Genomic DNA, 20,755 nt, shown 5'->3' on the forward strand with positions numbered 1-20,755 from the left:
CAAGATCACATTCCGAATTTGTCGGTGTATCCGCACCGGCCTGATCTGCGCTCCGCAACACCGCAGATAAATACGTATAAATATAAATTCAAGTACGTAAAAACGGCGACACCAAACGCGGGGATTGTGGACCTCGCCTGGGCAGCCTCCCGGCCCAGGTCAGCCGAGCAGCGACGCTTGAAAGACAACGGATGCCTCGTGTCGTAACATGTCCGGACGGGAGAAACTGCCCCGAGGGGTCATGGACCTGTCCGGACGGAAGGGACCACCTCTGGGGTCACGCGGCCTCTTCAGGAACGACCACCCCTGGGGTTGCGGCCCTGTCCCAGGGACGGACCCCTCCGGGGCCGCGGCTCACGAGACCGGCGCAGGCGAACAGTCCGCTCGCTGTCGGTGCGGACTTGTCACAGAGCTTGAGCAAAGCACACGACAGTCGGCTCCACACATCAAGCGAAAATGGCCCAGCACGATTTCTTAACCAACAACGAAGCGGCGAGGCAAGCGCCCAAGCCCACGCGCGTGCTATTATGTATACATCCAGTAAGAATCGTACCAAAAACCGCTCAGCCTTTCAAACGGCTTAAAGCACACTAGCTTCGGCTGTTAGCTTGGCTAGGACATATGGAATCTCATCAGCGCAGTATTAAGTAATATCTAGACGCTTCCCGAATAGACCAAGAGGAATGTCGACGAATCAAAGCACAACAAGCTGCCTGATGGCAGGCAACGCGCACGACGGCCCCGATGCCCCCAGTGATTTGTACCCTCACGTCCGACACCAGTCATCGCTAGCTAACACCTCACAGCGCGGTTCGGCATGGGCGGATCGGTTGGCGACGCCTCCTCGCATCACGTCAATACGGCAGAAGAGCGGCGCAGCGCCGCACGCACTGCCCCAGCGGCCGGCGGCGGGACGCGCCCCGGCTGGGTCGCTGCGGCCCTTGCTCCCGCCGGCCACGGCTCCGGCTCGGCCGCCATCTTGCTCTGCCCGCCGGCAGCCCCTGCTCCCGCCGGCCACGGCTCCGGCTCGGTCGCGACCCCGCTCTGCCCGCCGGCAGCCCCTGCTCCCGCCGGCCACGGCTCCGGCTCGGCCGCGACCCTGCTCTGCCCGCCGGCAGCCCCTGCTCCCGCCGGCCACGGCTCCGGCTCGGCCGCGACCCCGCTCTCCCGCCGGCGGACCGCACACGTGGCGCGCGGGCAGGCCGGGCGTCTGCCCGCTCAGAGCGTAGCCAGCTGCGGCATGCTGTGCAGGTTGGCCACCGAGTTGACGCCCAGGCTGATGGTGTCGGCGCGCGGCCGGCTGTGCTGGTGCGCCACGGCCACCGACAGGCAGCGCACCCACTCTTCGGTCTTCTTGCCATCCTGCCAGCCGCACACAGACGCATATGAGGGCGCATAGTGCGCGCGCCGCCGCCCGCCTAACCCAACTCGAACATCCCCAGTAACAAAACACACAGGTCAGGACGGCACAACACGGACCGCAGCCAGCTGGTACCGTCGCTCCACTGGACTAGCTCGACCACAAACCCTGCTGACGCGCTTACACCCCACAGTCCACACCCCTGCGAAAACGGCTCGACCGGCGCTGCACCCACCTTGGCCTTGAGGACGTAGGTGCGGTCGTGCGTGAAAATCTCGAACGCCTTGGGGATGTTGCGGCCGCTGCGGCTGACCTTGACCGACCGGATCTCGTGGACGCCGATCTCGTGGTTGTCCAGCCGCGGCTGCTCGGACTGCAACCGAACGGGGCCGTCAGCCCCGCTGGCCGTCACGCCGCCGCAGATGACGGGGGCATGGGACGACGGCTGGGCTGATAGGAGGCATGGCACGACGGCTGGGCTGGTGGGAGGCATGGGACGACGGCTGGGCTGGTGGGAGGCATGGCACGACGGCTGGGCTGGTGGGAGGCATGGGACGACGGCTGGGCTGATAGGAGGCATGGCACGACGGCTGGGCTGGTGGGAGGCATGGGACGACGGCTGGGCTGGTGGGAGGCATGGCACGACGGCTGGGCTGGTGGGAGGCATGGGACGACGGCTGGGCTGATAGGAGGCATGGGAGGATGCCTGGGCTGGTGGGAGGCATGGGACGACGGCTGGGCTGGCGGGGCATGGGAGGACTGGGCCGGGGACAACAGCAGGAAGGCCAGCGCGGCGCTCACTGCAACGGCCTCCCGTCACGTCCCAGACTCCGACTGCCAGCTATACATCGCAGCACACGTGACACTGAGTGGTCAGCTGTCTGCCGACCACACGCCGCGCGCCTTACGCAGCGGTAGCTGAGGTGGGCGCCCGACAAGGTGAAGTAGCGCGTCCTCCACCGCTGGAAGATCTTCCAGCGGCCTTTCTTCTCCTTCAGCTGCCCCTCCATCACCGGCTGGTCGGGCTGCAGTGCGGCGCATCGGCCAGGTCAAATCAGGTCGGGTCGGGTTGGGTCATGCACCGACCACAGCAGTACACCTGACCGGAGCGGGCCGGAGCGCACTGATGTGCGGGCCCGCTCCCGCCAGACCACCTCCGGTCGCGCGGCGCCCAGACCTCAACACTCGGCTGAAGAGCTTCAGAACCGTGGAGCCAATTCGCGTTAAGGTCTCTGCATGAATTTGTATGAAATCTGGGAGGGGCACTTTTCGAACTATCTAAATAACCTTACGGACCGATCCTATTGACAACACATCCAAAAGGCTTAATGAATTTTACACGGTTGGCCTATGAACATGTACACGTAAAACAGCTCCCCACCAGGTGTGACGTTGTGAATGGGCCGTTGGATACGGTCTCCCGAGCCGGTCGGTGGAGTACAGATCCCCTCGCATGCCGCCTACCTTGACGAAGCCCTCGGCCTTCTCTGGGTGGTTGCAGAGGAAGCAGCCCCACTGCTGTTGCATGCCGTTGTACTCGAACACGTCGAAGAAGCGGGCGCTGCGCAGCTCCTGCAGCAGCACGTCCGTCTCCTGCCGCCACAACCCACAGGTCAGGTCTCGGTGAGGGTGAGAGGGCACGACCAAGTAGAGGTCAGGACAGGTTAACACGGGTCGGGTGTGACCCCCTAGGCTCGGGAGCCCTGACAGACTGCGGGTCGGCAGCGGTGCCAGCACCAGTCAACTGTCTACAGTTTGCAGTCTGCAGTGGGCCAAGCGGGTCCGGCCGTCGGGGCGCAGACGCGGACCACCCGACACCGAGGCGTCTACACAGGTCGTCGACGCATCATTGCGGGAGCCAATGTCGCTACAGGTCAGTGGCCTTGGACGGGTCACGTGTTCATGTGCCAAAGCTTGAGTGCCGTCATTCATTGTGATCTCAATCGATCGTCAACGAACTTATAAAGCGCCGAAGAGAGTCCCAGAGCGGGCGCAATGTTTGGAGCAGCTGACATGGCAAGGTCATCTAGCGACCGGCCAACGCGGGTCAACCCAGGCCCGGGGCTGCCCCGCCGTAACATTGTGTGACACGCAAAACGTTCTGCAGTCCTGCGTAGACAAAAGCGGGGGCAAAACTGTTCGTTCAGCTGGTCGGCATAACTTGGGCGTTGGATTCAGGAAACACGCGGCAAATTGTGCTTCCAAATAACGTGGACACGAAACCAGTCACGCTAACTAGTCGAAATACAGCAACATAGAGGCATTTGCAGCGTGATTGCGCGTGTATCTGGGGATACAACTTTCAGGGTTCATGGGTAAATACAAAGCTGACAGCCTGAGCTCTCCGGAGTAAAAAAGCAGAACACCTGAGCTAGGTCTCTCCCGTGCTTGGCTTTCATTGTCTACTTTCCGGCTGTTCACAGATGTGGTGCCGCCGATTTCACATATAACAAAGTTAATGAAATATAAAGAGCTGCCTTCGATCCAGCGTCGCTTACAGAGCTGACCCACGCAAATTCGGATTTTTGCCATCTAAAGAGTAGTTCTATCTTTCACACCCTTACGCGTAAAAACAACTTAAAGAGGCTAATTAAGACCCAAGGTGTCTACGAACCCAGTGAGCAGGCTTTCACTGCCCACCTTCTATGGGTTTGACCTAAAGTAGCCCGCCTGGACCAGTTGGGAGAGCATATTTCAACACTTCGAATAGGGCTACTTTCACCACGACCATCGCCAATTCACATCAACACGTAGCCTGCCGACGCACCGTGCAGTTCACGGCACGGCAACAATGCCGTTTACGCCGGCCACGACTGCACGCCGGCGATCAGAGACCCGCGGTTCGAACACACGCGGGCCCCCCAGATCTGCAAGGGGAGCTGTAGGCACCCGCGCGGCTAGGTCGGCACATTGGATAGCCAAGTGTCTGAGCCGCGACTGCCAGCGGTCGGTGTGAGCGCCTGCCAAGGTGGTGAGGTGCGACGAGGTGGTGATGTGGTGAGGTGGTGAGGTGTGGCGAGGTGGTGATGCGTGGTGAGGCAGTGAGGTGGTGAGGTGAGATAGTGGGGCAGTGAGGCGGCGAGGCAGACAGGCGGTGAGTCACAGAGGTGGTGAGGTGGTGATGTGGTGAGGCGGCAAGGTGGTAAGGTGGTGAGTGGTGGTGAGGTGGCGAAGTGGTGAGGTGAGATAGTGGGGCGGTGAGGCGGCGAGGCAGAGAGGCGGTGAGGTGGTGATGTGGTCAGGCGGCAAGATGGCAAGGTGGTGAGTAGTGGTGAGGTTGTGAGGTGGTAAGGCAGTGAAGCAGTGAGGTAGTACGTCGGTGACGTGATGAGGTGGTGGGTAGCGTGGTGATGACCTGCCCTGCTCGTCGCCGGTGCGGCCGGCAGTCGGCGGGGCCCGCCGGAGTCGCCGCCGGCGCCGACTGACCTTGGCCGTCGGGAAACAGCCGGTGACCACCTCCAGGAACGAGGTCGACTCCCAGCGCAGCGTGTCCCAGCAGTTCTTCAGACTGTTCGGCCCCGGATCGCGGCTGCTCAGCGCCGATGAGGCGCGCGCCTGCGCGGCACGGACCGGGTCGGGGGTCACACCCACACAGCCGACCACCAGCCGCGTCACGGTCATGCCCGTCACTGCTGTCGGCTCACTGTCGGCGGCAAACAGCCCGTGCTGTCGCTTTGGGGAATACTCTAACTGTCGGATCTATTGCATTCATTTTTAGGTGATCACGATTGATACTGTACGAATAATAGAACATACCCAAAATCAGGTAGTAAGCGCGATCGTTTCCATGGCGTGCTGTGCCTTCCAATGGGAGGCATACGGCGACCTGTATGTGGACTACGTCCGAGCCAGTCCTACGCCCCCCCCCCCCCCCCCCCCCCCCCCCTCCCCCAACGTAAAGTGCTGCACTCGCATTGCGGTCCAAGAAGAAAAGCATCGATTTCGTTCCGGATTTATCATACCTGTTCAACAACAATCATGACAGGGTTCGTAACGGTACGGTTTTAAATCCAACAGCATCCACACAAAGCTCTAAATACTATCCACGCAAACACATGTGGCACGGGGTTTGACGAAAGCACAAGCCTGGCATCTTTACCTGGAGCGTCAGGAACATCAAGTGGATCCAGGTGCGAGGGTTTTTTGTCTTCATCGGGTAAAAAGACTTGTTGTATAGACAATATTCACCGTGAATCTGGCACATAAAGTGCAACTTGGCTTGCTTTCGGCTTTTACGCTCTGAAAAGGAACCACACAAACTAGCACAGCACGTTTCGTAACCAATCCACTACCAGATAAGTGCTGTGGAGCTCTGCATGCGAATTTCTGACACATCGCGAGCACACTTCACAAAACGGGATACAAGCTCCCATGCTTCTCAAAACCGGATCCTCTCCGCATGTGACCTCACACGGATCCGTGACCTCACAACGTTTCGACCCATCAGAACGTGTAGTCGCTCTGCGTACGACCAATTCTTACTTGCCAAGTACCTTTGATTACCACATTACTCGCGGATGTACGTTCAGAGCTCTGCGTCTCAAACACTTAGCTTCTGCATGACAAAGAGCTACCGGGCTGCGGAGCGGACTGAAGCGGACTGAAGCGGACCGGATCGGACCGGACCGGACCGGACAGACCGGGCCGCCGCGGTGCTGACCTTCAATGGTGCACCTGCCCGGCAGCGGCAGGCGCACCGACACCTTCTGCATGAACTCCTTGATCTTGTCCAGGTGCTTCTCGCAAAAGTGCTGCATCGTGTCCCGCATCTGGTACGGCTCAAACACACTGATGCGCTGCATACAGAACAACACAGCCGTCAGTACGGACCACTCGCACATCCCGCCAGCGCACGTACATATCTGTGGCAGGTCTGCGGGCATATATGACTCCTGGTACAGTGCGAGCCGTCCGCAAAACAAATATACAGCTCGGCCTCATATGCGGTTCGTCTGCGAGCTGGCAACCGCAGCTTGGACACAACCAATGAGATATTAAGGTGCTCCACAACGACTTTTGCTATTTTGACAACTCCTCTGCTGACCGGTATCATACAGTATCCGATGCTTGGGCGCAGTGCGTAACGCACAACTCACACGGTGCAGTTGTGCCGTAAAGAACGTCCCCAACAGTATTGCACAGCTGAGGGAATAATGCACCGCGCAGCACTAGTGATTCGGCCAGAGCGGCACGCAGCACCCCTCGGGGTCACGCCGGGCGGGGCAGCGCGCGGTGCCTCCGATTGAAACAGGACAGCACGCCGCCCCAGCGACAGCGCCGCAGGCGGCGCCGCGTGCGCACCTGCGTGGCGGACGGCGCCGACGCCTGCTGCCCGCCGGCGCTGATCAGCGTGACGGTGGTGTTGCGCCGCTGCACCGGCGTGGACGGCGCCGTGGACGAGGCCGCTGCTGGCGCCGGCGCCGGCGCCGGCGTCGGCGCCGGACCCGGCTGCGGGGTCGGCGCGCCGGCCGACGTGACCGCCGCGGCCGCCGGCGCTGAAACGCGGCGGGCGGCTCGGCACGTGCGCAGCGGAGCGTCCCCACGGCGCGCGCGGGCGGCGTCGGCGACACCGCTGCGCCGGGGGAGAGCGCAGGACACGCTGTCACCTCGGAGACCGGCGGAACGACTGCACTACGTCGGAGGCCCGTCGCGGACATCCCGTTACTCCGGGCACCAGAGTCGTGCCGCACACCACCTCATGTTTTGAATGTGCAAGTTCAACACAGCAACACGAACGGTCGTCACCGACCACAACATGACAGCGGGTGACTATGCAGCTATATCTGATTAGCTACCGGGCTATCCAACAACCATGGCGTACAGCATACTACTTCCAGCGTCAACAGTGCCATAAAAAACAAAAAACAAAACAGAAAACTTTATGCAAGCCATGCGCGCCACCAATCATTCCACGCCCAATGCATTATCGCAGTCGCGGGCTGCCAACTGCACCACGTCTTTGGCCGTGAGTGGCAAACGGAGCCGGGCGGCAGCGCTAGCCGGCCCGGCCGACGGCGGGGGCGGCGGCTCACCTGGGGGGCGGCTGCGGGCCGGGCCGGCGGCCGATAGCTGGCGCGAGGACCCGGTGCCGGCGGAGGCGGCCGCCGCGGCGGGCGGCTCGTCCGACAGCGTGCCGGCGCTGGCGCTACGCGTGCAGCACAGCGACGCTTAGCACGCGGCACGCGGCATGCGGCGGCGGCGGCGGCGGCGGCGCAAACCAAACGGCAGACTCACACAGACACACGCGCGCGCGCCGGCGCCGGCGCTGCAAACCAGAGGCCGGCCACAGCCAGCGACGGGCAAACCAAACGAGATCGAACGGAGGGCGGCCGGGATGCTATAAAGAGCCGAGCGAGCGACAGACAGAGAGAGAGGGGACGGGCCGATCATACAGAGCACCGAGACGTGCCGCCTCACCTGACCGACTGCTGGCCCCCAGCCTCGGCCCCCGCCCCCAGCGTCACCGTCAGGCTGGTCAGCGCCCGCTGAGAGGCCGGCAGCTGGCCGCGCGAGCCACCCGGAAACCTGCCGCGCCCGGCGCGCCCGGTCAGCGTGGGGACCGGTGGTGCATCTGGCTGGCACCGCTCCCAGCAGGCTACGGCCCATCCCACACACAGCGCACGCCAAAAAGTGGAGCATCCCATTGCTAGTAACGCATAGGGCGGACAGTTTCACAGCGATGAAAACTGTTTGACATAAATTCAAATTCAAGTTTCAAACTTCAGCTTTCAATTCAAAATTAAACAAAAATATAAATTCAAAATTCAGGCCGCAAATGCTGGCATAATGGTCCGGGCGCGCTGCCAAAAGCCTGGTGTCCGCGTGAGGCACCGCCCGTCATGGCGGCTTGTCCAGCGCGCCGGTCGTGTCCTGTCCCGCCGCCGGCGGCAGCGGCGGCCGGGGCGCCGGCGGTCGGGCCGGACCAGCATCCGGCCGTCGGCCACTCACCGGGTGATGAGCTGAGACGAGTGGTTCACCTGGGTCATGGACTTGTGCAGCGGCGCCTTCAGCCCGATCAGCGACGTGGACGTTGCGCTCGCGACTGGAACGCACAGGCAAACGGAGCTGATGTACGCACACGCGTGTCTGCGCGGGAGGAGCTATAAGCCCTGGGGGGGGGGGGGGGGGGGCTAGTGACAAGTGGCATGACGTGGACTGGATCCCGCTGCGCGAGACGCACTAAAGGTATCGTCAGACGAGAGGTAGCCATGGTAGCGATCCAACGATGAAAACGATGGACCAGAAACACAAAGGCGCGACGCCGCCGGGGCAGAAGAGCTTAACAGCGCTGCCACAGGGCCACAGTGAGAGCGTCAGTGTGCGGGTGCCGGCGGGACCCGAGCGCGGCCCCGCCCGGCCGTCCGCGCCTCACTGGGTCGGCTCTGGTTCAGCCGCGGCGTCGACCGGCTGGAGTCGGCCAGCTTGCCGCGCAGGTGGTCCCTCGACGACAACAGGTCCCGCGACGAGGTGGACCACAGCTCCCGGCTGCCGCCAGAGCCCACCTTGACGATCGTCACGCAGTTGTCCTCCGACAGACGCCTGCAAACGACCGGACGGAGCCACCCAGTCAACGCGCTGCAGACCAACAGCAAAGCCGTCACAGGCAGCTGAAACACGACTAGCCCTTTCGTGTTTCCTTAACCCTACTCCCGTCCAGCTGTTTTGGCACCAAGTACGTCCAGGGCGTTCGCCTCAGCCCTCTTGAGACATTGGAAAATATAACAGGGGGGGGGGGGGAGAGGGGGGGGGGGGGCGATATGTAATGAACGGTACCGGAAGGCGCTCATCAACACTTTTATGTTTCGGGAGCGAATCCTTCTCTGAAAATGCCGAGGGCAGACCCCAGAAATGCGCCTCCCAATTATAGCTTGTCACTCAGATGTTCACAACTGTGTTTCGGAAGCAAATACTTCTCTGAACATGCCGAGGGCAGACCACAGAAATGCATCTCCCAATTACAGCTTGTCACTCAGACGTTCACTATGTTTCGCAAGCGAATACTTCTCTGAACATGCCGTGGGCAGACCCCAGAAATGCGCCTCCCAATTATAGCTTGTCATTCAGATGTTTATTATGTTTCGGAAGCGAATACTTCACTGACCATGCCGTGGGCATACCCCAGAAATGAGACTCCCAATTATAGCTTGTCACTCAGACGTTCACTATGTTTCGGAAGCGAATACTTCACTGAACATGCCGTGGGCAGACCCCAGAAATGCGCCTCCCAATTATAGCTTGTCACTCAGATGTTTACAACTATGCACTGGGACGTAACTGGTGGTACAACAGGTTCGTCAAGCCTTTTCGACTCGAACAGCAGGCTCACCGTGACGTCTCCTCGGTGCTGAGGTAGAGGCGCGGCTTCTGGACGGCGGCCGCCAGGTCCGGCTGCTGCTCCATGTCGCGCAGCAGCGCCGGCGGCAGCAGGGTCGGGTGGCAGGCCACCAGCTGGCGCACTTCCTGGCTCAGCGTGTGCACGGTCAGGCCGTCGGCGGCGCCGGCCCGAGTCAGCAGGAACAGCAGCAGGTCCCGCGCCACCGGCTGCCGGCACCAGCACGATCAGGGCCTCGCCGGCCGGCGGCGCGCACACGCCAAACATCGCCGCGCTCCGGCATCGGCACGGTCAGAGCCCCGCCGTGGGCTCCGCCGGCCGGCGGCGCGCACACGCCAAACACCGCCGCGCCCCGACACCGGCACGGTCAGAGCCCCGCCGGCCGCGGCGCACACACGCCAAACACCGCCGCGCCCCGGCACCGGCACGGTCAGAGCCTCGCCGGCCGGCGGCGCGCACGCCAAACACCGCCGCGCCCCGGCACCGGCGCGGTCAGAGCCTCGCCGCCGGCGGCGCGCACACGCCAAGCACCACCGCGCCCCGGCACCGGCACGATCAGAGCCTCGCCGGCCGGCGGCACGCACACGCCAAACACCACCGCGCTCTGGGACAGGCGTTGCGTTTACGAGAAACTGGCCGACAGGAACAGAGTCTGCGGCGTACGGCTCCAAGTGACTGCATCATTTGTCGTCACCGGCATCGTCTCGCCGTCGCCACACGCGGAAACCAATGAAATGAACGGCGCCGACACGTTGATGGGAGCTTCCGGAGCGGCGGAGCCAGCTCGCGTCGCCAGCCAAAACGGGACTCTCGGTCCCAGCCGCCCGCTTACCCGGGACGTGCGCTGGCCGAACGCCACCAGGACGGGCAGCACGTGCGGCAGCGTGGCCGGCTGGTGGTCCACCGTCAGCTTCAGCTTGTTGACGTGCTCGGACATGGCGAGCGGCGCGGCCATGGTCATGGTGGTCAGCACCTGGGCGGTGGCGGCGCCCAGCGGCGGCGAGCAGAGGTAGTCACACAGCTGGGGCACGGCCGGCACCAGCAGCTACCGCACAGCGGAGCAGTGTCAGAGTACACAGCAGCACCAGCGTCCGAGCTGTCAGAGTACACAGCAGCACCAGCGTCCGAGCTGTCAGAGCGCACAGCAGTAGCAGCGTCGGAGCTGAACGGATTTTGGCCATCAGCACCAATGCACGTCATAAGAGCGCCGTGGCTGTTCCACTACCGCAGCCTGAAAGATTGTGCACAGTCGAAATGTTGCTGCTTTGGCATCAGACTTAATGTCTGCCAGGCTGTGCAGCCTGCCATCAGCGCTGGATGCACACTAGAGCGCTCCAGTTCACCCGAGATAGTACAGCAGTCCCGGCAGGCGAGGCCAATCTGCCATCCTCACGAACACCGCCACATTGTGCCCGGTTCACCGAGCTGCGGACGACAGACGGCTCCACCTTTCACCGGCGGCGTTGTCCGGCCCTCAGACCGCCCCTGGCTGGACACCAGAGCGGCAGTCGGTCCGCGAGAGCGCGCTGGAGCACGACCCACCTGCGGCTGCTGCTTGGCCATCAGCTGGAAGAGGTCGATGAGCGCGAGCCGCTCCTGGCCCAGGCAGAGCGGCATCACCGTCACGAGCGTGGTCATGTGCCGCGCGAACCGGTCCGGCTGCAGACGGTAGATGGGCGGCAGCACTTGCGTCAGCTGGTAGTTGCCTGCAGCGGGGGGGGGGGGGCACCTGCTGTCAAAACGTGCGAACACGGGCCGGCTCTCGACCGACCCCCAGCTGCGACTGGGGCTCACAGTCCGCCAGTCTAGGCCAAACAACCACCGTCTAAGAGCCACCGAGCGCAGTGGCGCCTGGAGCGCTCAACAGGCATTCCACCCACACTGACCAGCCCGGCGTGGCGTAAGGCCTCTGAGCGGGCCGGGGCGCACCTGCGGCGATGCTGTCCATGATGCTGGCGGCGTGGTCGGCGATCAGCTGGGCGTTCTCGATGGCCACCAGTGACAGGTAGGCGGCCAGGTTGCGGCTGAGCTCGCGGCTGCCTTTCACCAGGAACCGCACGGCCACCGGCATGGCCAGCTGCATCACGCTCGGCCGGCCGTAGTTCTGACGAACGGCGGAGACGGGTCAGCGGGAGCGGTGGAGACGGGGCGGGCGAACATGGGGCTGCAGCTGGCGTCCTCAGCACCACTCACAGCGCATGTTGTCAATCGTCCCAAATCCAAACGCTTAAAATGAGCCCGATATTTACCCACACAAAAACAAACTGAAACATCGACAGATTCACAAGAACATCAAGGCCCCCATGTTCTCCGGGAATTTCGTAGGAAGTGCTGCGGCACGTAAAAACCTCCGCATTCCTGTCTGGCAAAAGGGCGGATGCAAAATTATTCGTTGCAGTGGACGGTACGACTTGGGTGGTGGGTTCAGGGTACATGTAACAAGCTATGCTTAGTAGGTACTCTGAACCCAAAGTCACCCATGCAAACCATTCGGGACAAATGTATTAAAAAAACATCCGAGCAAAAGCAGTATACGCAGGGCGACCGCGAACCCGGCCGCCAGCTGACAAAATGAAATAGTTATGATATATGTGATATCATAGTATTCCAAAAGTGGGATATTAAGACACTTCAAGCCGACGCAATTTGTTCTGTATAAATACCCACATGCGACATGTTATGAAACGCCATATACCATATGTATTAGAAGAAGAAATGATACCAAACGTTCGAGAAATATATTCCTGTGGTGAGACGAGCCTACTGATCGCACTGTCACATAAGCTTTCATACATGCGGCAAAATTCGCACAAAATAGAAAGGCTCTGCAACCAGAAAATAAATGCAGAAGCAGCTACATTTCTGAGACAATGGTTCTAACCAGCAGGACTCAGCCAGCGCACTTAACTTGGTCAATGATAACATTTCACAACGAAAGATCTGAAACGCGATAAAAACTGCGCTGCACGGCTCGGACGGAGGTGGTCGCCTCACCAGGAAGAGGCAGGCCAGCACGTCGGACGCCATCTTGGCATGCGGCGGGTCCTCGTCGCGGTCCGACGGCTTAAGGTCGTGCTGCAGACACGATTCCAGCAGCTGCACGAGCGGCGCCGCGTGGCCCTCGATAGTCTGCGTGTCCCTGCCGGAGCATGGCACACCGGCGTGGGACCTGCGGCGTCCGGCACCGAACGCCCGCGGCCAGCGCACTGGCCCGGCAGGCGTGGGACCGGCGGCGTCCAGCACCGAACGCCCGCGGCCAGCGCACTGGTCCGGCAGGCGTTGTTCGACGGCGGGTCCCGACAGAGCTGGGGGCCGCTGTACGGACGGCGTGACCGTCCGTATCTGGTTATCGGACAGTCTAAACGAACAAATTGGAGGCATGTACAACATCCAGAATTTCAACACATTTGTCGTAGAATTGGTTTCACCACATTCGTTCAGACGGCGTTCTGATCGGGTCAAAACAGTGATTGGTGCAATGTCGGTGAATTGTTCGTCGCGCCCTATCCTGCTGATACATTCGCTCAAGTTTGTAAGGGAGCAGGCTTCAGAGGCTGTTGACAACTGTATCGCCAGAAATGCTACATAACAAGATTTGACTATGTATAGTGATCACTTATCACTATGATCACTGATCACATGACACCGGTTTGTGGTGTCATGCATCATCATTGGAGAATTGTTGAAGCAAAAGACACCATGAGCCATCCACAATAGCACGACAACTCTTAAGGATCATACAGTACTACTTTGAAAGCATCTATGACACTGGTGATGCATTAGTGCACTGAATGGAGCATTTTGATAGCTATCAGAGCCCTGAACACAATGGTGGGCTTCTGCTCACTCAGTTTCACTAGTTCCTTGATACCAGCACTGCCACCATTGGACTTTTTGCTTGCTTCAATAAGTAAAGAGTGCTATGTATCATTTCTATGTATAAGAGTGCTGTGCATCACTTTTTATGTGGCGAGTCTGGATGCTTCACGAGTGTTGCTTTACCTGACAGCTGATGTCACCCTGGTGATGGCAATCTCCACAACGCTCTGCTCATTTATGCTGTTCAAGAACTCTGGTCGGCTGGTCACCTCCAGAATCTTCTTGATCACCTCCTGGAGGTCTCCAACCACTTGTTCATCATCTAGCGAGAAAAGCTCGCCAGCCTGGAACATGGCAGTACTTCAAATACATCACATCACTGAAACTGTTGTTGCTTGGCAGTGACAACTTTGGTTTTGATTCCTCAACTATCCACCCTCTGACAAAGGATGGTATGAAATGTTGTGGGTCTGGAAAGTTTTGTACCATCATAGTGTACACATAACCAGAGCTTTGATCGCAATTACTGATTGTATGACCTCTGAAATGTCACTTCTGGATCCCAGAGCCAGGTTGAGACACGCAGACATCTTTGCAGCTCCCAACTGATTTATTGGAAGGCTTTCACAGGCCATCAGTGAGCCAAAGCACCCATTCTGAGTAAAAAATCCCATAAATAATGAAGAACAGGAGCAGCCATTTCTCCATCACTTGCCTTCTTATAGCATTATTTGATTGTTTGCAAACTGTCCACAAGATTTTAGTAAAACAGGTATTAATCATGCTTTACTTAATCTGAGACCACAGTCAGAACCAGTTTGGTTAGGAACCTTGGATCAGTTGTGTGTGTCATTGGGGCTTTACGACGCACACAGCTGCTGAAGCTAAATGGCGTCACCCGCCTCTCACCCCGGCACAAAGGGCGGATAGTGGGGAATCAAACCCAGTTCTTCTGGTTTCCCAAATGCGCAGTGTTTAATGCAAACACGTTAACTACTACACTACCAGCCCCCTTCGATCAGCTTTGATCCCAGGGTGTATCCAGTTTGTGATCTAGAGAAAATCTACCTGCTCATGTCCATTGGTACCTTCTCAGCTAAGTTGCTGAAGCCAATATCCTTGAAACCAATTATTGCAACCATTGCTCATGCGATTTTCAGCAACAGTGTGCAAATAAAGCTGAAGTCTGGGTTGATGACTTGAATGCTGAGTATCACAGCAACATCAGAAAAATGGACATGTCCGCTAAAAAGGGTGTGGGTCAATGTGTACAGGTGGTCAAGTATTTTTGTGAGCAAACTAAGGACCTGGCAGTTTGTGGGCATTTATAATGTTGCATGTCCAGATCACACCAAGTAGATTGGAGTGATGACATACCACCCATCATCCTGTGCAGAGGAATGCACCACCTAAAACTCACTACAGGATATCAGACATTTACCCTATCCATAGGATTCATAACCCCAAAAATGGTCAATGTCACCTTTTCTGAAACCAATATTGAGTGCAAATAGCATGACCTGAAAATTGAGCAGGACTTAACTGAGAAATTGGACCCAGAAAACTGCACAGTTTTGTAACCCTATGCCTTATTACCACAGCTCATCTGACAACATTTGTTTCTGCCCTTCTTTGCCATGGCTAAAAGCTAGATCTAAACATTCACTGATTTAATTGAAATATCCAGACCTAATTCTAACAGTACCATGCCCAAAGACATCATCATAAGCATGCACCTTCCTGTATTCACCCTGATATTCAAATTTATTGTCAGCTCTAGTATTCATTATCTGCTATTGGCTGTATGCTAAATTTGCAATCTACTTGCTCCAATGGAAAGAGTACTGACACCATTACAATCATAGCCATAATAACAGCACATAATCCACCTATAACTTAATTACATAGCAACACTGCTCTCTATTTATAAAGAAACACTAATTTTGTGTTATTCTTATTACAACTGGTGAATATTGGCATATTTACAAATCATAATGTTTAGACATCAACAAAAAATGCAAGCATCATGTGACAGAACAGCTCTCGCACACAGGTGATAAATATTACACACCTAACCTTAAGCTCAGTACATGGATCCCATTTTGATAATTGTAAATGTGATGCTGCATAACCACACACAGTCTGTGAGAGCAGGATGAGATGAGTTACACTTCAATACATACCCTTGATAAGTCCTTTTCATTCAGCACTTGGCGGAAGAGTTCATGCATCCTTATTGTTGAAGGTGTGGCATGAAGCTCAAAATGTCCCACCAAGCAGATGCTTCAGCATGTTCTCAACAATATAAATCAACAGCGCCAACCAGAAATTAGATGAATTTCAAACCATTTCTTGTTCCAAACGCAACACAGCATTCATTATGACCATTTAATAAGGCATGATCACCCTGTAACACAGAGATCATATGATCAGCTGGGTATCTCAGCACCTGGCAAATGACAAAAAGTGAAAATAACCATAAGGACCTTCACACCAGGCAGGCTCAAAGCAATGCTCCGCGGACAATAACATCACGATGACATGAAACTCAGGGCCACCACCAGACTGTACCGGCAAACTTCACTTCATTCTCTTTCTGCACTCCAAACCACGGCATATCCTTGGCCCACAGCCTCACAAGGGCACAGGCAAAGTGTCTTATTGGTATAAACACGTAGCACCTACGTATGCATGCACCTGCTCACGCCCATACCCCCTTATCCAAACGCGTACCACGACCCACGGACCAGTATGCATAAACAGCAGTAAACACTCCCAAATAAGATTTTTCAAGGTTTGGAATATGCAGGTCCAGTATCAGCTGCACATTACCAAAAACAACCAAAAAGTTAAGGCCAGCTAGTGCTGTGGTGAAAAACACCTTTTACTTCACCAGGCACAGCAACTGCTTTTAGGACATAGAAGTCAAAATTTAATTTGGTAAATATCTCTACATTGACTGCCAAATGCATGGCGAAATATACAGAAGATGACGTACCAAAAAGTCGGATCGGCTCAGTGACGAACTGCAGCAGCGTCAGTCCGCTTCAGTGTCGATGCGATGTCGTCGCTGCCGCACGCGCTGCCCGGCGCGGATTCCCTGTCGTCTCCCTCGTCCACCCCGAGACGTCCGCTCCTCCTCCGCTGCTGTGCGGCGTTTTAGATGGACGCGCTCCATGTGCTGCACGGCCGCCCCGCTGTTCCAGGGCCTGGCGCCGCCTCAGTACAGCAGCCGGGCTAGCTGCAGCCGGAGCGGCTACTCGCCTTGACCTTCCAGCAACTCTGGTAGAAAGCGATAGACTATGGGCGCCCGCGCTAATTGGTGGGGCCCATCGCCACAAATCTTCCCGAATGGGTGGAGGGCGGAGCGCCAAATCGCGACACCGGGCATACGGCGCTTGAGGGCATCGAAAAGGTAACGGCAACAAAACAATACCTGATAGAAGCCACGGAGGTAAAAGTCACAGCATAAAAAGTTGCTGGCTAAATGCCGTGCGCCAATGGCCCGATTTCTGCACGCTTTGACTAACTTCTGTCCCTCAGGACCGCGGCAATCAATGTAGTTAAACGGAGCTACCGGATGTGGCGGCCGCCACATTCAGCCATGTGTCGTGGCCCCGATGAGGGCCTCGATGATCAAATAATCTGACTTACAGCTATCGGTATGCTTTTAAGTGGAAAATACTGTTTTAGACAACACAGCTTCTTTGTTTAGCAAATCTGCTTCTCAATGATCTTTGCTTGATTGCGTCAAAGAAAGATGGCATGAAAGCACTCACTTTTAGGTTTTCAATCTTCCGAGAGGTGGCCCGCAGTGCTACTGGATGCATCCTGAACCAAATGTAGTTAGGTGCTCATGTTTTGTCCCATTCTCGTGGTGTTCTTGCATAGTTATGGGTGAGTTTAAGGGTGTTTACTTGTATTCGCAAGCTCGCTTATAGTGCTTTTCGGATGACAGTTTTGCTGGGTGGCGGAGAGTGAGACCATGTACATGCATTCGAGAGCGCTGCTTGCGAGTTCATCAGTTCGCGCTGCAGCAGTCTTGTTCTGTTAAGACTTGCTTATCGGTTGACGTGTGCCTTCGGTTGACGGTTGGTATCGGTTGACGTGTGCCAGCGCATCACCCAATACTGTCGGGTGCGGGGATTTGCTAAGTTACGACGGCCAGTTACTTGTTTTCATGTGCAGCGGGTGCGACGGCATACACACTATGTCATTGTGCGGACCCTATCCGAGGACAATGTAACTCGGTCATCGGTCAGTATTACCTTCTATGTTCACATGATCCCTGACGGAGCATCCCTAGGTGCTGTCGGCCGGTCCGTCCCATAATAGGCATTGGCCAGCGTATGGTGTCCCGGAAAATACTCATGATCATGCGCGAAGAGTGCGATCGTGCTTTCGATAGCGCTATTGAAGGACTAAGAGCTGACGCTGCACCATGATTGTTCGATGAAGGCATTCACCCCAAGCGTTGGCCACCAGTCAGCGCATCACTCAATGCTGGCGCGCCGTTCGCACGGGTGATTTGCCAAGTTACGAGAGCCAATTATAAACACTGATTGCTATGCGCGCCGTGCGTCATAATGTGTGCACGATATCATTGTGGGAGCACTACCGGCCTGCATCGTAAATTAGTCATCGGTAAACATACCTGCTGTACCTTCTTCGAATGCATATGTCTTCTTTAAATTTTAAGAAATGACCTTCTTACGTGACACTGTGAAATGCAGATGGCCGTTCCGTAGCGCGATGGTAATGATACTGTGGCCCAGGTAGAATAGCCAAATCGCTCGCGAAAAGAGTAACCATGGACATGCGACAGAGGGACTGCGGGGTTATCAGCTGGCGTCACAGTCCGCTTGTCCCTATTCCTTTGACCAACTTGCAGCGCATCACTCAATGCTGCTGGGACGGCCTCCGGCCTCCGCGAGCATCGACAGAGTTACGGTAGCCAATAAAGGATGCTTATCTTTTACGCCTTGAGGGATGGGGTGGTCGTCGTATTTACACAGTATCATTGTGGGAGAACTGTTGGGTGGAATGGGAATCAGTAATTAGCTGGTAGCATCTTGTTTGTTCATATGACTAATGGTGGCGCCATACTAAATGTGGCGGACAAGCGCGCGGCGTGATGGCCGGCATGCGGCGGCTGACCAAAGATGTTTAAAACCACGCGCTAAGAGGCCAGGGGCTTTTCGCTGGCACTGCAGCACGTATGCCCAATGCAGTTGCCCATTTCATTCGGTTGGCCTACTGACAGCACATCTTTCAATGTGGTCGCATCGGCTGCAGTAGACAATTGGCCGCCGGGCAAGCCACGGCGGCCAATGACAACTGCTTAAAGGGAGTGCTGCAGTTTGAATGGTGTTTTGAACTGAGACAGCCATCTTGAAGAATATTCAGCGCAGTTCACAGATACGCCTTTTTCAAGACTTAAAAACTCTATTGTTGCTGAGCTTGACGCCCGTGAACTTACCCAGACTACTTCGTACAGACAATTTCGAGTTCAGCCACACATACATGACGCCATAGAAGTCACCCGAATGCTGCCACCTCATTGGCCATGTAGTGTTCAAGGCCATTCAGATTATGATCATTGAGTCTTCGTGTCTGGTGGACGTCAACACGATTTCTGGCAAAAAAGACACCAACGATTGTCATCCAATGTAGTACGTGGAATGCAAATTTCGAACACGTATCACGTTTCGTACGATTGCGAATGGAACCGAAATTATGGCACGAACTATAATGGAAATAAGACTGAAAATCGAACAGCTTAAGATTAGCGCCATAACCGAGCAAGTGAATACCAGTAAGCAATATGAAGTCACGGACAGCTGCGCAAGAACACGAGAAAGGGCCAAAGCACGAGCCCATAGCAATAATCGGCCCCACCACCGCCACCTTTCAGCAAGTTGCAGTATTTCAGGTGAGCAAGCCCGTCCGTTACAGTGGCAATCCTGACATGGTTTGTCTGGCAGCGACTCTCACGTCATATAGACGTGAATAATTGAAAGAATAATGAATTTCATAACGTAACCAAAGATGACGTATTGAGTGAGATATTTGCTTGATAGTTAAATGCTGTTGTTGTCTTTATCAGTCCTTTTAAACTTAAAGGCAAAGCAATAGTTAAGAGTGATTTTATTTTATTATGTGTGGTACCAGCCACAATATTCTCAAGTGTGGAACATTCCCTTTCATATAGTGCACGGCGGGTACAGCCGTTTGTGCACGATAATATTGTGAAGGTTGTGTGAAAAAAATGTTGAAAGGTCCCATTGACGAGTGCCTTTCGGTTGGCTACTGAATAACGACTGTGGAATGGCGGCATGCAAAAAAAGTCGGCGTACCAAAAGTAGAATCGGTGAAATGGCTGACTGCAAAGGGACGAAATGTAAAACGTCTATGTTCAAAAGTGGCGAGAGGCGTATGGTGAACCCCAAGTGGTGGAATGTAAATAAGTCGACACGTCGAATTGGCAAACAACTGAATAGCGAACTGCAAAGTGGCGGCGTACCAAAACAACGACTTGCCTTAAGGCCGGACCTCCAAATGGTTAGCAGTTAAAGGGCAATGTTTTGATTCATGGCGGCATAAGAAAACGGTGACATGACAAAATGCTTGAAACCAGCGGGCAGGCTGGTTCTTCAAATGCTAACGATACAGTGTCAAATAAAGCGGAAAATGCGTATTCAGCGGAATGGAACGTTCGGCAGAGTATTTTGTTTCAGTTAAAATCAAATGTCGGAATCAGCTTTCGAATATTCTGAAAACGACTGAATGCCGAAATCAAAGCACAGGTTTACAAAAAGCATACATAGTTTTAACGTAAACCAAGGGTTATATCTAAAAAGCAAGTTGGGTCTGCAATCAGAAATGTTGCGTACCTTCCATCACATTATTTCGTCTGTAAGATTGATAGGCAGTTGATAACAATGCGGTTTTCAATGCCATCCGTATTTTTTAGCTCGCTTACCTCCATTTTTTTATCGGAAAGTATCGGAAAATATTATAATCCGCACAATGCCCGTCCATCTGTCCGTTCGTCATCCACAAATGCATTTGCGTCTCGCCGCCAGTTCCAGCCGGCTACACGAAATTTGGCATGCTGCCAGGCCAGTGGGTATGGAGCTTTACAATCGATTGGCGATCGGATTGGACCGGCGGGGCACTGTCGGCGCATGCATACGTGCCCCATTGGTTTAAAGTGGAAAACGCAACATATGCAACTTGAGAAG

At 55.9% G+C, this 20,755-nt stretch overlaps 1 protein-coding gene across 1 annotated transcript; it reads right to left on the bottom strand.

Annotated features, from left to right (window-relative positions):
• Positions 1 to 1,147: 1,147 nt before the first annotated feature.
• Positions 1,148 to 16,254, bottom strand: LOC119096695 (protein melted). Its single transcript, XM_037219590.1, has 18 exons — positions 16,197 to 16,254; positions 15,695 to 15,918; positions 13,695 to 13,855; positions 12,687 to 12,831; positions 11,622 to 11,796; positions 11,235 to 11,398; positions 10,525 to 10,737; positions 9,687 to 9,724; positions 8,733 to 8,899; positions 8,309 to 8,402; positions 7,825 to 7,885; positions 6,021 to 6,156; positions 5,460 to 5,599; positions 4,787 to 4,915; positions 2,825 to 2,953; positions 2,269 to 2,385; positions 1,596 to 1,733; positions 1,148 to 1,362 (listed from the first exon to the last, which is right to left on the bottom strand). Exons 2-18 carry the CDS (start codon positions 15,740 to 15,742, stop codon positions 1,219 to 1,221), a joined length of 2,199 nt encoding a protein of 732 aa, XP_037075485.1. The 5' UTR covers positions 15,743 to 15,918; positions 16,197 to 16,254; the 3' UTR covers positions 1,148 to 1,218.
• Positions 16,255 to 20,755: the final 4,501 nt, after the last annotated feature.

The sequence above is a fragment of the Pollicipes pollicipes genome, unplaced genomic scaffold (genome assembly GCF_011947565.3).
Source record: "Pollicipes pollicipes isolate AB1234 unplaced genomic scaffold, Ppol_2.1 Scaffold_4295;HRSCAF=5057_pilon_pilon_pilon, whole genome shotgun sequence".
Lineage (NCBI taxonomy): Eukaryota > Metazoa > Arthropoda > Thecostraca > Pollicipedomorpha > Pollicipedidae > Pollicipes > Pollicipes pollicipes.